The sequence below is a fragment of the Apodemus sylvaticus genome, chromosome 2, assembly GCF_947179515.1.
Source record: "Apodemus sylvaticus chromosome 2, mApoSyl1.1, whole genome shotgun sequence".
In the NCBI taxonomy this organism is placed as follows: domain Eukaryota; kingdom Metazoa; phylum Chordata; class Mammalia; order Rodentia; family Muridae; genus Apodemus; species Apodemus sylvaticus.
This window is the reverse complement of record NC_067473.1, coordinates 41,670,034-41,685,269: the sequence shown is the minus strand read 5'-3', so window position 1 is coordinate 41,685,269 and position 15,236 is coordinate 41,670,034. Positions and strand designations below refer to the sequence as shown.

Here is a 15,236-nt window from a genome sequence, read left to right as displayed (position 1 = left end):
TATGCCTGATACATTAGCACGTACAGCCAGAGCAGACAGAGACACAGAGGCTCTCGCTGGTGAGGGACTTCCTGCAGACGTGAAGAAGAGGCAGGCTCATGCCATTTATGAGGAAAGCCGCCACAAACTATTGCAAATGACAGACTGCTAATGCTTCCCTTTCCAAGGTATAAACCTCTCTGCTAACTTAAGGAACAATGACTCCCAAGCTACCCTTCACATAGGCACTAATGCAAAGGAATTAATTTGCTCACATTTCTGAGATGTTTAATACGAACTGTATCATTAATAATATGGAATCTATCAGCAAAATATAGGAATAAATAGAATATGAAAGAACAGGGTAATTAAATTGCAGCTTAATATGACAGCTATCAAGTTACTCTCCAAAGCCCAACAGTAGAAGAATATTTATTAGCATAAAAAGTGTTATGATATTTTGCTAAATGAAAAAAAGTCTGTCATACTATTCATAGCAGATTGTTTTGATAATAAAAATATATGTTTGGACATTAAAAAGCATTGGAAGATATGAGATTAAAAGTTAAGAGTGGCTAAATATTTATTATTATGGGAGACTAATTTCTTTGTGTTAAAATATCCAGAATTTTTGTAATAACTATTATAATTTTCCTTTATCACGTTCCTATATTATTGCTTTCCTGTATACATGTGGGTCAGCAGCGAGAGAACTTCCTGCTCTTGCTCCCAGAGCCCACCTGCCTCCCAGTCACCTGGAACTCGAGTTCCAGGGACTTTATGCCCTCTTCTGCTCTGAGCCAGCTCCTGCAGGTCCATGTTGCATGTGAGGACATGCAGTCTAACACACATGTGCATGAAATAATCAAGGACATGAACAGACCTCGGGCACACAGGCGCTCGAGAGGAGGGACGAGCAGGAAGAGAGGATGTAAATCTGTATTCTCGGATTTGAAATCCTCCCCAATGAAATACATATTCAGGTTTTTAAAAAAGTGACATCTGAAATAGGAGCCACATATGATGAGGCTCACTGTTCAGCACTCCTTGGACTCAGTAACATTCATGTCATGAGATACAATATCTCAAGTAACTGTGCTCCATTCAGCCGTCACTATCATGCAGAAGGAGGTGTGCATACCATGGAGGCTGTGTTGCCTCCTCTGCCTGCACCTGCCTTTATGAACTGCTGTTTGGAATCCTGCTCTACAATACTGCCATGAGTTTGGTTTTGTTATCTAATTCCTTTGCTCTTCAGTTTGTTCATCTGAAAAACTGAGCAGGAAAAGCATGTTACTGTGTCTGTCTTAGTCAGGGTTTTATTGCTGGGAAGAGAAACCATGACCATGGCACCTCTTATAAAGGAAACTATTTAACTGGGACTGGCTTACAGTTTCAGGGATTTAGTCATGGCAAGAAACATGGCGGCATGCAGGCAGACATGGGGCTGGAGAAGGAGCTGAGAGTTCTACATCTTGATCCACAGGCAGCAGAAGGAGATTATGTGATAAAATAGGCATAACTTGAGCATTTAAGACCTCAAAGCCCACCTCTACAGTAGCATACTTCCTTCAACAAGGTCACACCTACTCCAACAAGGCCACACCTCCTTATGGCCAAGTATTCAAACACATGAATCTATAGGGGACATTCCTGTTCAAATCACCACAGTGTCAAAGTTTAGAAATGAGATATGGAAAACATTTACAATGTACCAATGAATAATTATCTGTGCATACACATTCACTAAACAGCAGATTGTCTTACTAGTCAATAAAAGGTGAACTTTTCATGTAATTGTAAAGATGAGTTCTGTTATTCTGGGTAGAATCCCCACACATAACTGAGTGTTTCTAGGTGAAACAAAAAAATAGTTTTATCACAGCAGTTGATCTGGCTCCTGGGGGCACCAATTGACCAAAAAGGAAATAAGCATAAAGCAAGTCTGAATGAACAAACAAATCTCCCTCCATCTGAGGTCACAGGTACCTGCTTCTCTCTCCTTGGTTTTCTTGCCAATTCATCGGTGACTTTCCTTCATTTGCAATTCCCATAGCACATCCTAAGGAAAACTATGAAAGTGCCAAAGTAGGCCTTAGGGACAGAGCTGGACATACCCATGATGTTTTCAGGTTCACAGCCATGGGATTAGCCACAACTTATATAGAGGCATAGAAGGACACACTGAGTACTCCAAAAGCACAGACATAAAACTATGTAAACGCTCAAGGAAAGATATAACATTATACATACTGGATCTCAAAAACACAGATCTTGTAGTATGTACAGGGTACCCCAAAGACAAAGTGTCCAAACTCTACCCCAAGGGCATGAATGTGAACTATGTCGTGTTTCTCCCTTGATTTTGGATCCTCTGTAACCTTTGTATGGGAGAGAAGGAAAAAGAGCAAGATCATGCCTGTGCAAAGAAAGTAGAACCCACTTAGCAGCAACCACATACACAGACACAACTGTCTGCAGAGGTTCACACAAATGGGGTGACACATCAGTAAGATGAGATGAGCAAGAACTACAAACGTGGGTGTGGAGGGATGCCAAGACCAGAAGCGGGGCTACACAGTGGCCCTGAAGCATCAAAGGGAATAGGTGGTACTTAAGCTCTGGTGCAGTGTGAACACTACCATCAGAGTAACTGCCACATCAACACATCATAACCCCAGAGACTCATGGGAAAGCTGGAGGCTTTGGAGGTTCAGTCGCTAACCCACGGCTGCACAAGCTACACAGACAGAACTTGCATTAGAACTTAGTCTTTCTGCTACTATCCAAGGAAGGGAAATAAGAAAATGCCATTCAAGACATCCTTCAGAATGTGTCCTCTATCATGGGATTACTCTATGTTTTTCACTTTCAGACACAGACTAGTATATTCAAAGGTAAAACAAGCAAACGAACAAACAAACAAAACTATGTTGACTCTATGGTGAAGAATAAACCTAGAGAGAGAGAGCTGAGAGCAGTCTGAGGACACAAAGCTTCTAAAATGACCCAAGGCACCACACTGAGCTATAAAGAATAGGACTTGGAGAGAAATGGGGGATGGGGCTCATGTGCCAGAACAACAGGCAGGGAAGAGACAGAAGCTAGAAAATCTTAGAAAGTTCTTGACATAGCCAAGGGGAAATGAGTGGGAGGCAAAGGGACTTCACTAGGACTGAAGTGTCTCCCAGAACACGAAGTGGGGGAAGGAGCTGGAGAGGCTGGGTACGATGTCACTTAGGAACACGGGCTAATGTAAGGTCCTCCGCTGGGATCTCAACACCAAGGGAAGAAGTGTGTTCATTCGCAGTAGGAAGGTGACAAGCCGAGTTTAAAGAATCTGCAGAACTTTCCTGGACAGATGGTCTGTGGGAGTCAGGTGTGAGGTCTAAAGTCTAGGAAAGAAGTCTGGGAACACAGTCAGGAGCTGAGCTCTGGAGCCTATGAAATTCTACAGGAGAGTTTTAAGCACAACCTGCAGGAAGAGGTAAAAAAGGACACAGAGGAGTGTGCCTAGGACTCGGGGTAGACGTGTGGGGGTAGGGCTACTACAAGCTGTAAGAAGTGGCTGGAGGCTGGGTGTGACTTGGTGGTCCAAAACATGCAAGATGCACTGGCTTAATGCCCAACAATTCCTAACAAAAAAATGTGAAGGTCTTCCAGTGGTCCCAAAGCTGAGGAGAAAAAGCAAAGCAAAACAAAGCAAAACAAAACAAAAACAAAAACAGAATGAGGGCTAAAAAGAAGCCATAGGATCTGGTGGCTGAGGTCGGAGCAATTTTGGAGCCCTTGGCTGGGGGAGACCTTCCTTGGGGGGGGGTGGGGAGCCCTTGGCTGGGGGAGACCTTCCTTCCAGGGCGAGCCCTTGGCTGGGGAGACCTTCCTTCCGAGGAGCAGAATCGACAGGAGCAACATGTTTTGTTCGAGAGGGCTCCTTAGAGACTTTCTATGCTTGAGAAATCCAACTCTTAAACTGTTTTCTGTTCATTTTCCTTTGGGTTCGGCTTCTACAACATATCTCCTTACTCTCTTGCAAAATGACTCTGGAACAAAATATGGCTCGAAGAAATGTATATTGAAATAATATTTCTGTAATATACCATTGATATACAATATCACAATCTGGCAGCATATTCTGAATTTCTGCTTCCATGCTTCAAGAATCTTTAAATGCTAAAACTCACTACACATTGTTTCCTAAATTGGATTAAAAAGCTATTTTATCCTCTGTCAATCAGTTTTACCAAGATACAAAGACAGGATTGCTTTCGTGTATACATGAAGTAATATTCCCATCATCCTAACAGTGAGCACAGATACCTCATTAGCATATAAAATTACTGAGATATTTTCCTTCACATCACTCTTGAAATCACTGTGAAATGAATTTTTAAATTGGCAATAGATGAACTTTTGTGAGAAATAGTGAATTTTGAAGGTAATACATTTCTGTCATAACTTAATCCTTTTCTTTATTTTCTCATATCTTCAGATGCAGACTTTGATTTAAAACTTAGTTATCAATTAGGTGAAGTCTTTCCATCAGGCTGTCCTGTGGCTAAACTGTGTTTCGGTGATGTGGTACGCATCCGCATCCTTCCCTAAGGGAATGCTCTGTGTTTCCTTCCCCCAGGATGTGGTCCGCATCCTTCCCTAAGGGAATGCCCGTGTCTCCTTCCCCCAGGATGGACCCTGAGAGGAAGGAGCATGGCTCAGTGCTTTGGAAAATCAGGAAAAATTATGACAAAAAGCTTTCCCCCCTGTGGCTGTTTGTGATTTCTCTTGAATATTCCATCCACAGTATTTTGGCAATGCAGGGAGCTAGCCACAGCTAGCTGTCTATGCTGTTCAAAGCTGGCCTGGGGCCTCCAGTTCTATGGGTGGGGTCAGTTACTTGAGAATTCCTGTGGTAGTGGCGGCCCTTGGACATCTGTTGTACGTTCTCTAGACTAGATGCATAGGTGGTTTGTGCTCCTGGCACACCCAGGACCACGTGTCTCTATTTCCCTGCACCTATTAGATAGGTAGTTTCCTCCTCTGTAAACTTCTGCTACAACTTGTGCTGCACCACAGACCCAACAGACAGCCAACAACAGACCCAAACCCCTGGAAGTGTGTGCGAGGCAAGTCTTTGCATTTTCTAAGCTGATTCCCCATTCCCTAGCACACTCCAGGAAGCTGACTGGCATGCTGGGTTAGTGGACTCTTTCCATTCAACTAGAACTCTGGCCTTGCTTATTAGCTGAGGTCTCACAGATTTCTGGAGGAGGGAGAGTGTAGGTTTTCATTTCCATGCTTCTGTTGGAAGTTACACTACTGTGAGTGGTGAAGTGTAGACAGAGCAGTCAGGGACAGTGCAGGGACAGCCGAGAACACAGGTCTTGGGATCCCTCCCGGCCACACTTCCTTGTCTGCCAAGGCTCGACTGCGAGGTTCAGCAAGGTTTGCGGGTTGAGCAGATGATCTGCTCTCTCTGTACCTTCTGCGGCTGGGTTGAGTATCACAGCAACACTCAAACCCAAGCAGTTCTCAATCTGGGGCTCATGACCCCTTTGGGGTCACATATCAGATATCCTGCATATCTGATATTTATATTATGATTCACAAGAGTAGCAAAATCACAGTTATGGAGTAGCAATGAAATACTTTTATGACTGGGGTACACCACAACATGAGGAACTGTATTAAAGGGTTGCAGCATTAGGAAGTGTTTGGATGGGGGGGCTGAGGTGCATATTTTACATATGAAAGCAGGGCTGGCCTCCAGGTTCTGCTATCTTTCCCAGAGTGCATGCTCCCAACCTTGAACTTTCTAGCCCAGGGCTGGGGCTGCCCTTCCCCCACAGGCTCCTCCCTATATAGTTCACACATTCTGGTCTGTTGTTATCTTCTTCTTCTTCTTCTTCTTCTTCTTCTTCTTCTTCTTCTTCTCTCTCTCTCTCTCTCTCTCTCTCTCTCTCTCTCTCTCTCTCTCTCTCTGCATACACACCCTTTCTCTCTTTCTACCTTCACACCCTCCTATGGGCGACTTCCCTGGCTTCAGCCCTTGGGGCCAGTGAATTTACCTGAGAGCAGCTTCCCAATCAACTTTATTATAATCTAATCTGGTTTGAATTGGCTCGTTTCACCGCAGCAGAGAAATCAGGAAGGTTGGAAACTGCTGCTGCTCTAATTCATGCCCTTAGGAATGACACAGGAACAGCATAAAGACTTGAAAAAATGGTCTGAACTTACAGAAAATGGGAATATTTTGTTGGGGTAGTCAATAATGTAAGGTTTGTTTTCTCTGTCCCCCTCCCTCTGTGTGTATTACAGACTGTTAAAGTGCCCTCCAGTCTGCTTAATAAAACAGGAATTTGAGTTACATCATATAAACAAAGAAGTCAGGACCTGCTGGGCCTAGGATGCTGAGGGCTGGGGATGGTTCTGTGACCAGAAAGAGACTAGAGAGGCAGATGAGTGACTAAGTCATAAGCAGGGGATTCACTGAGCAGCTCTAATCCCAAATCCCTGGGAAACAAACCCTGTCTGAGGAAAACAAGGGCCACAGCCAGTTAGTGCCGATGTGAAGGCTGGAGCTTGAGGTCAGACGTGTTGTCAAGGTATTGCTGCACTGTCTGCTTGATCCTCTCTGACTTATGGCGGCCCAAAAAGCACCTGTGGTTTTATTGTTTGATATTATTACTATTATCATCATCGTCATCATCATCATCATCATCATCATCGTCGTCATCATCATCATCATTAATTTCATGGGCCTGGGGTGAAATGAAAGCAGCATTTATAGCCTATTGTATTAATCTGCACATGAAGAGAATTTTGAAGAAATATTCTCATGTGCTAAACACTAATCTTTATCAGGTAGAAGGATACTGACACCATGCCTTGCTTACTGGAAGACTAGACGGACCTGCTCTGAGGCAGTCACAGAGATAGTTGTCATATATTGTGCTTATTCCCTTTTCCCTTCCTCTAAGTAAAAGGTAACTATGCTAAGCCATGTGTACATACTAAGGTAGTCTGATGAAAACGAACCCATCAGAGGGATTAAGTAGAATGTCTTGTAACACTCTCAACTGTCCAGAAGGAACTGAGTGTCTTGGGAGGTGATGCACTCGCTATCAAGTGGAAGGTTCACATCCTCTGAGACAGGCTCTGAGCCCCAGTGGGATGTAGCAGAAGAGGATATGTAACTGTAGGCAATCTGGAATCAGTGAAGGCTATCATTTATTCAGGGAATGACCATGAACAAGTTACTAAATTTTTTGAAACACTTCCCTCACCTGAGTAACAGAGATAATAATATGGAACATTTCACAGTATTATTACAGAAAATAAATGAGTGAAAAAGGTTCATTTGGTATAAAGGTAACTAAAAAATTTAATTACCATAAATAATTTTGAAGAAAGTGTCAGGAGTTTGGTAGTGATTTATTGGATCATCAATTACCCATCTTATAATATGAGCTGAAGGATTTGTAGGAAGTATGCAATTCTTTGCTCATAAAGGTACTACTGTGTGTGCAGGTATGTTTGCTACAGTGTTAGGAAATACAGTGCGTATAAAAGATGTCTGCAGTTCCCTCTATTTAGTATGTGTATCGAAGTTTTGTGATTAATTCTGAACAGAAACCTTAGCTTGTGAAGTGTAAACAGATGGAGTCTCCCTACAGTACAATCACCAGTCAGGTGAAACTGATGGAAACCAAGTGACCCTAGGTGCTCTGTCTCTGATGGCAATCCTGACTGTCATTTGACCAGGTTGAGACGCGCTTAGGCAATTCATAAAGCACATCTCTGGGTGTACCCGTGAGAGCACTGAGACAGGGTTAACTAAGAGGAGAAGACCTACCCTGAATGTGGGCAGCAACATGCCACAGGCAGGGTCCCCATAAGATAAAAGTAAGGGAGAAGAGAGCTAAGCAGCCGGGGTGCATTCACCCCTCTGCCGGCTCCTCTCCCGCCGCCCACCCCCTCTACCCTCTTACCTCCCAGCTCTCCCACTTCTGCTCTTCATTTCCCTCTCCGGGTTGCCATGATACAAGCTACTTCATTCTGCTATGCTCCTCCTCCTCTGATGAACTAAAACTATTAGCCAAAATAAATGATCTCTCCCTTTAATTGTCCTATCAGGTTATTTTGCATGATGGCAATAACTTTAATGCAGAAAATTCATACCAGAGAAGTGGGGTCATTGTTATGATATTTGACAATGTGGTTCAGAGCTTGAAACTGCTTTGTGGTAAAGAGTTGGAAACGTTTGAAGAACTAGAGAAAGTCTAGAATGCTGTAAGCAGAACGTAGTAGGCAATTCTGGTGGGGCTTCATAAGATGAGAATTCCCAGGAATGTAGTTAGTAAAGGCTATATACTCACAGGAATTGGACTAGAGATTATTTGTTATTTGTGTTTCAATACTCTAAATGAAGCAGAGTTGAGTTTAAAAGTGGTAGACTTAATCATCTAGTGAGAGAAATTTCAAGGCCAGGTTATGACATGGTTACTGCTAGCTGATTTTAGCCAAGTTTACAGTGAGAACTGTGATAAAGGAAGGAAGGAAGGAAGGAAGGAAGGAAGGAAGGAAGGAAGGAAGGAAGGAAGGAAGGAAGGAAAGAAAGAAAGAAGGAAGGAAGGAAGGAAGGAAGGAAGGAAGGAAGGAAGGAAGGAAAGAAAGAAAGAAAGAAAGAAAGAAAGAAAGAAAGAAAGAAAGAAAGAAAGAAAGAAAGAAAGAAAGAAAGAAAGAAGGAAAGAAAGAAAGAACCAGTACAGTGGAAAGCTTTAGAACTGCTTGTAGCTTACCCATAAAAGAATCATGTATAGTTCCAAGGCCAAAGAAAGTACAGCAGGATCACTATAAAGAAACTAAATACCTAGAATAAGGACAATAAGAAGGGTACTTTGAGGGAATCTTAGAAATTATATAGACCCCATTTATCACAGCTTTAAAGCTATAAAAGTTTGAACTCATCTGGAAAATGTGTCTTTGAGAAGTCCTCTCCCCATGCACAGAGCCACTAAGGGGAGAGCTGTCTCGTTTCAGTCATCGAGGCGCTTGAGTTGCTGCATCTGCAGTCCTAGAGAGCTTCTACTGAAGACACTGTGGACTCAGCCACACTGTGCTAATTTTGCAGATATGCAGGATGTACTCATTATAGATCATGGAAGCTTCTCTAGTCAGTTCTAAGAAAGGCCTGGGAGGTCAGGTAAGTGGCAGGGTCAGCTTCTCTTCAGGTGGCCTCCAAAGGGTGAAGAGTGACAGTGACGCTGTGGCAATAAAGCCAGAGGTCAAATGGAGAGGACACCTTTGGAAGTTAGATTCTAGGAACTAAGTACATCTGTAAAGGAAATCCTCAGGCCGGGAGCAGAGCCAGTCTAAGAAGGAGGCCTTGGGCCTACAGCCAGAAAGGTAGTAGTGGTTGGACTGCCAAGCCCTTGGGAATTCAGTTCATGCTACCATGAGATTCAGATACTAAACTTGGAGTTTCAATATTAAATATTTACCTAGGTTCTAATCTTGCACTGGTCCCATTCCTCATCTGTGTTTTCTTATTTGGACATCTCGAAATAGGAATGCTTACTCTGAGCCACTGAGAGTGTTACTTAATTTTTAAAATTTTATTTTAAAGGATTTTAAGGGAAAATGTTTGTGTTGAGTCTCAGTTGAGCTTTTCAACAAGGCTAGACTATTAGGACTATTGGAAACAGACTGAGTTCTATATTATAAATAGGACGTGGGTGTTGGGGTATTAGCTCAGTTAGTAAAGAGTTACCTTACAAGCAAGTAGAACAAAGTTTGATCCCCAGAACCCCAGCAACCAAAATGCTGAGTGTGGCCTCCTGCACTGTCATTTCCAATGCTGGAGAAGGAGAAGCAGGCGGGGCCAGGGCTCACTGGCTAGCCAGTTTAGCATACCTGACAAGCCTCAGGCCACTGAGACTCTAGCTCAAAACCCAAAAAGCAACAAGCCAAGGTGAAGGTCCCCAGGATGACTATGGAGATTGCCCTTTAGCTCCCACACAAATGTGCACTCACATACACACGCACTCACACAGATGAACACGGACTCACACACACACACACACACACACACACACACACACACACACACACGGTTAAAAGAAAAAGACGGACATGAGCCTTGAGGAACCAAACGTGACCGACCACTAAGAGATATGTTTGGGTGTCAGTATGGGGTTAAACTTATAATGGTTCATCTTGCTAGTTAACCTTACGGGAGACGTGCCTAGGAGACTGGACACGGTTTCAGTGTGTCTTCAAGGGTAGTTTCAGGGAAAATGGTAACACCTTTCCATAGGCTACAGGACAAGAGGAAGAAGAGCAAAGAGAAGGCTACACTACACAGGCTTTCCTTTCCACCTCTCACCCTTTCCCTCTCTCCCCGCCGTCGCTTCCTTTCTTCCCTGTCTGTGTCTTTTTCCTGAATTTCATGCTCTCCCTACCATGATAGACTGAAACTTTTAATCAAACTCAGTAAATCCTGTCCATGTAGAGATTAAAAGCATAATATACTACTCTCTTCTCTGTTCTTATGATTAGGAAATTAAGTGTGGTTAAATAATTGAAATCCTCCCCAAGAAATTCTGAATTTCTGAAGTAATAGGACAATCTCTCATGTCATCATTATGCACTGTGTACAAATATCAAAATGCCACATTCTATTTCATAGATATATGCAATTATCATGTACCGATTAAAGCAACATTTGGGGCACTTCTACTTTTAGAATAATTATAATTGGCAGGAGTATCAACTTACTGTCAAATTCTTCTACAGCACTTTTGAGCTACTTTCTAGAAGCTTTCATTATTTTTCAGGAGCTTAATTAACCATTTCAGCCTATTATCACAGAATTAAATGACAACACATTCAAAATAGATAACCTAGAACTGTACAGATTTTCTACCTGAATTATAGGGCTCTTATTAGGGTAAGTGGAAAAATTGGGACCTGTCTCCCAGGCTTGAGGGAGGGGTCCCTAATAAGCTAATATTAATTACTTTAAGCATTTGTAAATATGTGGTGTTCAAATGCTATGGCAGTTGGAGTTACAATGGCATCCACAGCCTCATATATTTGAGTCTTAGTCACCAGGGAGTGGAACTCTTTGATAGTATTAAAAGGATTAGGAGGTTTAGCTTTCTTGGAGTATGTGTGGCCTTGTTGGAGGAAGTGTGTCACTTATCACTGGGGTGGGCTTGAGGTTTCAAAAGCCCATATCTACAGTGCTCTACACCCCCACCCCAGCCCCACCCCAGCCCACCTATGTATCTCTCAGCTACTACCCCTGAGCCTGCCTGTACGCCACTAACTGATAATATCCTGGCTGTCCCAGTCATGATAACCGGACTTATCCTCTGAAAGTGTAAGCTCTAATTAAATGTTTTCTTTCATAGTACCGTGATCACAGTGTTTCTTCACAGTACTAGAAACTAAGACAAGTGTTTTGTAAAAATTATTAAATATTTTATTTCATTTAATTCTTACCCCAAAAGACAGGCAAGGTTTATATTTTTATCTTCATTTGGAAGGTGAGTTCAGAGGCACCTGATCCCAGGGTTCTGTGTCTGGTAAATGACAGCCAGAACTTTAACCCTGAAGCTTTCACTTCAGAACCCAACAGTTCCTACAAATGAGCACTACTTATGCTGACAGAATAGTTCTGTAGTTTGAGGGAGTATCCAATAAATATTAATAGGTGAGTTCAGTTTCCTATAATTGAGAACAACTTTTATGACTAGTTTTACATTTTAATCAGAGTTCAATCAACATTTTGGCTTAGCCTCAAAATACTGTATAAAGATTCATGCTTATAGCATCCTACACATAACCCCTAAGCCTCTGTAAATATTTTGCTGATTAGCCACTAGCTTTGGAGTGGTTAAATACATCCTTATGCAAAAATGCCACTCTGGTCCATTCTTCAATTTCCCATTAAACAGAAACATAACCTAGACTTAAGTAAAACCTCAGGAATGATATTAGATCAGTTAGTTCTACCATTTTCTATATCAACAATGTAAATTAAAGTGGGTAACCCCATGCACATCTCTCTGTCTCTCCCCTCTCCATCCTCTTGCTCTAACACTGCAACAACGCAAGCAAGCAAGCAGGGTTTCTTTGTCATTTGCACCAGGAGGTCTTCATCAGGTCTTTTCCCAATGCTTCCTGCCATGTAACATCAGATGTGAGCTGCAGGATTAATTTCTTAGAGGCTAAATGTGCTTAATATCAACAGACTGAAATGGACCCACAGCTAAATACCTACCACAGAGCAGATAATTCAGGGAAGCCATAAATATACATTCAGCTCATGAATAAAACATTCCAGAAATATCTTTTGTCTTGATTTGATTCCGTTAAAATCAACTTCAGAAGGAACATGTGAAAACTGTGGAGCATTTACCGACTCTAGCCCATGGAGTTTGAACAACGAAGACCAATCCTTCCACTATGTATATGTGACTCGTAAAGCTGTGCTCACAAATCAAAACATTGCATACTCTGGGGTTTCTCCTAGCCAGTATTGATAACCTACATTCATCTGTAGAGACATGGATTGTCACAGTAGTTAGTGTTTTCACTGAGTTTTGTGCATAAGGTTTATTTCCAGAATTTGCCTCAGACCAGACTAAAACTGATGTAAAATTCCTATCAAACTCTCAGAATCTCCACTTCAGCTAGTTTTACACTTTCTGAACCTCGTTGCCCAAACAACATCGAGGGATTTATTTTATTACATTTACTCTGAAAACCAGCCCCCTCCAGTGAAGGTTTTTTTCCTCCTCAAAAAGGAGGTTATAAATGCCTATAGACTGCACAGGTCCGGGCTTTTGCTAGTTGCAATCCATTGTTTTATAACTGGGGATCCTGGGGACAGGGCATTGTGGTTAACAAATGCTTTCTCTTCCATCATAATGAGCTCCTAGGGGAACCCAAGACTCACTTTTGGCACGTGCGGATTAAATTCCACAGCTCTGTGAATGGCTTCTACTGCATTCATCTCTGCTGTGCTCAGCCCCCGCCGAGATGCAGCCTCTGGAGAGAATCTGAAAAGCAGAAAGACAAACATCATGCAGTTGGGACCACTGCTTGGGCAGCTACCCAGGGAGCAAGTACACAGGAAGGGCCCTTAAGAGCACAGTGAGCCACTGGCACAAGCTCTCCAACCTTCCTCACCAGGGGACCTTGGAGTTACCCCTGCCACCGAGGCAAACAAAAACCCCAGCAGAAGCAGAAAGCGTGCTTACATTGAATGGAGGCAGGAATTATAGTCATCTGTCAACTCACTGTCTAAATAGCTAATCTGAGTTTTCTGCAAGGTCCCTGCTTAGGTGGGAGCAGAGGGAGGACTGACAAGGGCAGACAGCTTGGAAAAAGAGAATCCTAGGTTACAGAAGAACACACTTGGTTCAAAACAGAACTGGGGAGAATTTTAAGGGAGGCTCCCAACCCAATGTCAGTGCTGCCGTGGAGGCCGAGTGGCCGCAGCCTCAGCAGCAGGCAAGCCTGTGTGGGCTGTGCCGGAGGGGAGTGTGCATGCCCCAACTGCGGGCAAGACACCTGCCCAGGGGGACGGAAAAAAAAGACCAGACCATGCAATCTCTTTCTCACCTCACACCCAGGGCTAACTCCAGAGCTGTGCTTGGCAGGCAGACACCACAGGGGAAGCTGTGGCAACCCTGGCCCTGCCCTCCCAAGCTGGAGTCGCTGTGTAGGGAGAAAAGATGTTGCAGTAGGTACTGGCGATCTACAGGATAAAAAAGAATGACAGAAAATTACTCCAGTTTTGAAGTGCACACACACTGAACAGCAAACCTGCCTGACTCTGCAGAGGCTGCTACCTGCTCTCTGCCTCAGATGCTGCAAAGGGGGTGGATTGGCTCAGGGCAATGTATTTATGAACTCAAAAACAATGAATCCTTCTGTTCTCTTTAACCTGCCCAGTCGGTCATCCCTTGGATACTTGTGAAATGTTTATGTGCCATAGTCACCTGCCTGAATAAAATGGGCAAATGTCCCATGAGGTGGCATTTCAAAGTAAACAGACCCGGAGTGAGGCAAAGAATAGGAGAGGGCCATCCCCACTGCACTGAAGGGCCCAGTACCAGACAGCAAAATAGAAGATTACACACACCCACGCGCGCGCGCGCACACACACACACACACACACACACACACACGAGGAACAGAATTTTTTATATAAATACCAAGCAGTCTTTTTAGTTTTACTGTCTGACAAAAAAGATTACTTAAAAAGTAAGGAAAAAATGTCAGCCCAGAGGAATGCAATGTAATGTAAATCCATGTTAGGAACCCACACACTCTTACAGTAAGTAGGGACAGACCAGACGCTTCCTCCTTCTAGTAGTGAAATAAAAGGTCAGCAGATTTGGGGAAATGCATGCTTTTAAGCAGGGTCAAAAGGACCTTGGGAAGCTTCTGGAGAAAACCCTCAGAGGCAACAGCAGGTCTCTTTACATCTGGCCAGCACTGGGAGCACACAAGTGACTGCTCACTTACTTGTCAGAGACAGCTCTTGCTTTGAGCAGGGCCGCTGTGTAGCATATTGTCGCCGACTTTGGTAAGCTTATATCTGTTGGGGAAAGAAAGTAAGAACCCTGGTAAATCTACAGCCACGGGAATGATACTCTAAAAACACAAGACCAACTCCTGTAAGTCCAAGACAGGGGAAAGGAAGAGCATTTAAACTATTACATAAGAACCCTAGCTCTTTCTTATAGTGGCAAAAATGCTATTTGTTATTTTGTCAGTAATTCATATTTAAAATTCACCTGGCCCAATCTTCAGAAATCATCTTCTATTTTAAAATATGCATTTTACACCTTGAATTTAAGTGGAGAATATTTATATATATAAATACATAAATTTAGTTGTTGCATAAACACCTGTGATATAGATGTAACTGAGACCTTTTGTCAGCTATAAAAATTACTCATGAATTACATGAAATATTAATGCCAGCAAAAATTAATCTGAACAGAGCTAAATGAGGTATTCTCTAATAGTTAGTTAAGATAAGATTCCTTCACCTTAAAATTCAGAAATTCAAGCACAGTCCTTTTCACAACCGTGAAAGTCAAGGTGATGGAGAAGCAGGTCTTCCTGATAAGTGTAAACGGTAAGGGTTCACGGAGAGATTGTTTTGAAAAGTGTCCAAGTTTTCTCATTCAAATTCACGATCAGTCTCCTTTCATATTAAGGCTTAACTTGTTACC

The 15,236-nt window shown here is 42.8% G+C and overlaps 1 protein-coding gene across 5 annotated transcripts in view; it reads right to left on the bottom strand.

Annotated features, from left to right (window-relative positions):
* The window catches only part of St7 (suppression of tumorigenicity 7), a 243,136-nt gene that overhangs the window by 25,354 nt on the left and 202,546 nt on the right, over positions 1–15,236 (bottom strand). For all 5 annotated transcript variants that reach the window (XM_052173273.1, XM_052173272.1, XM_052173274.1 and 2 more), the window contains 2 exons: positions 14,521–14,593; positions 12,944–13,046 (listed from right to left, as the gene is read on the bottom strand). In XM_052173273.1, the coding sequence (XP_052029233.1) occupies positions 12,944–13,046; positions 14,521–14,593 (176 nt within the window). The remainder of the gene's footprint in view (positions 1–12,943; positions 13,047–14,520; positions 14,594–15,236) is intronic.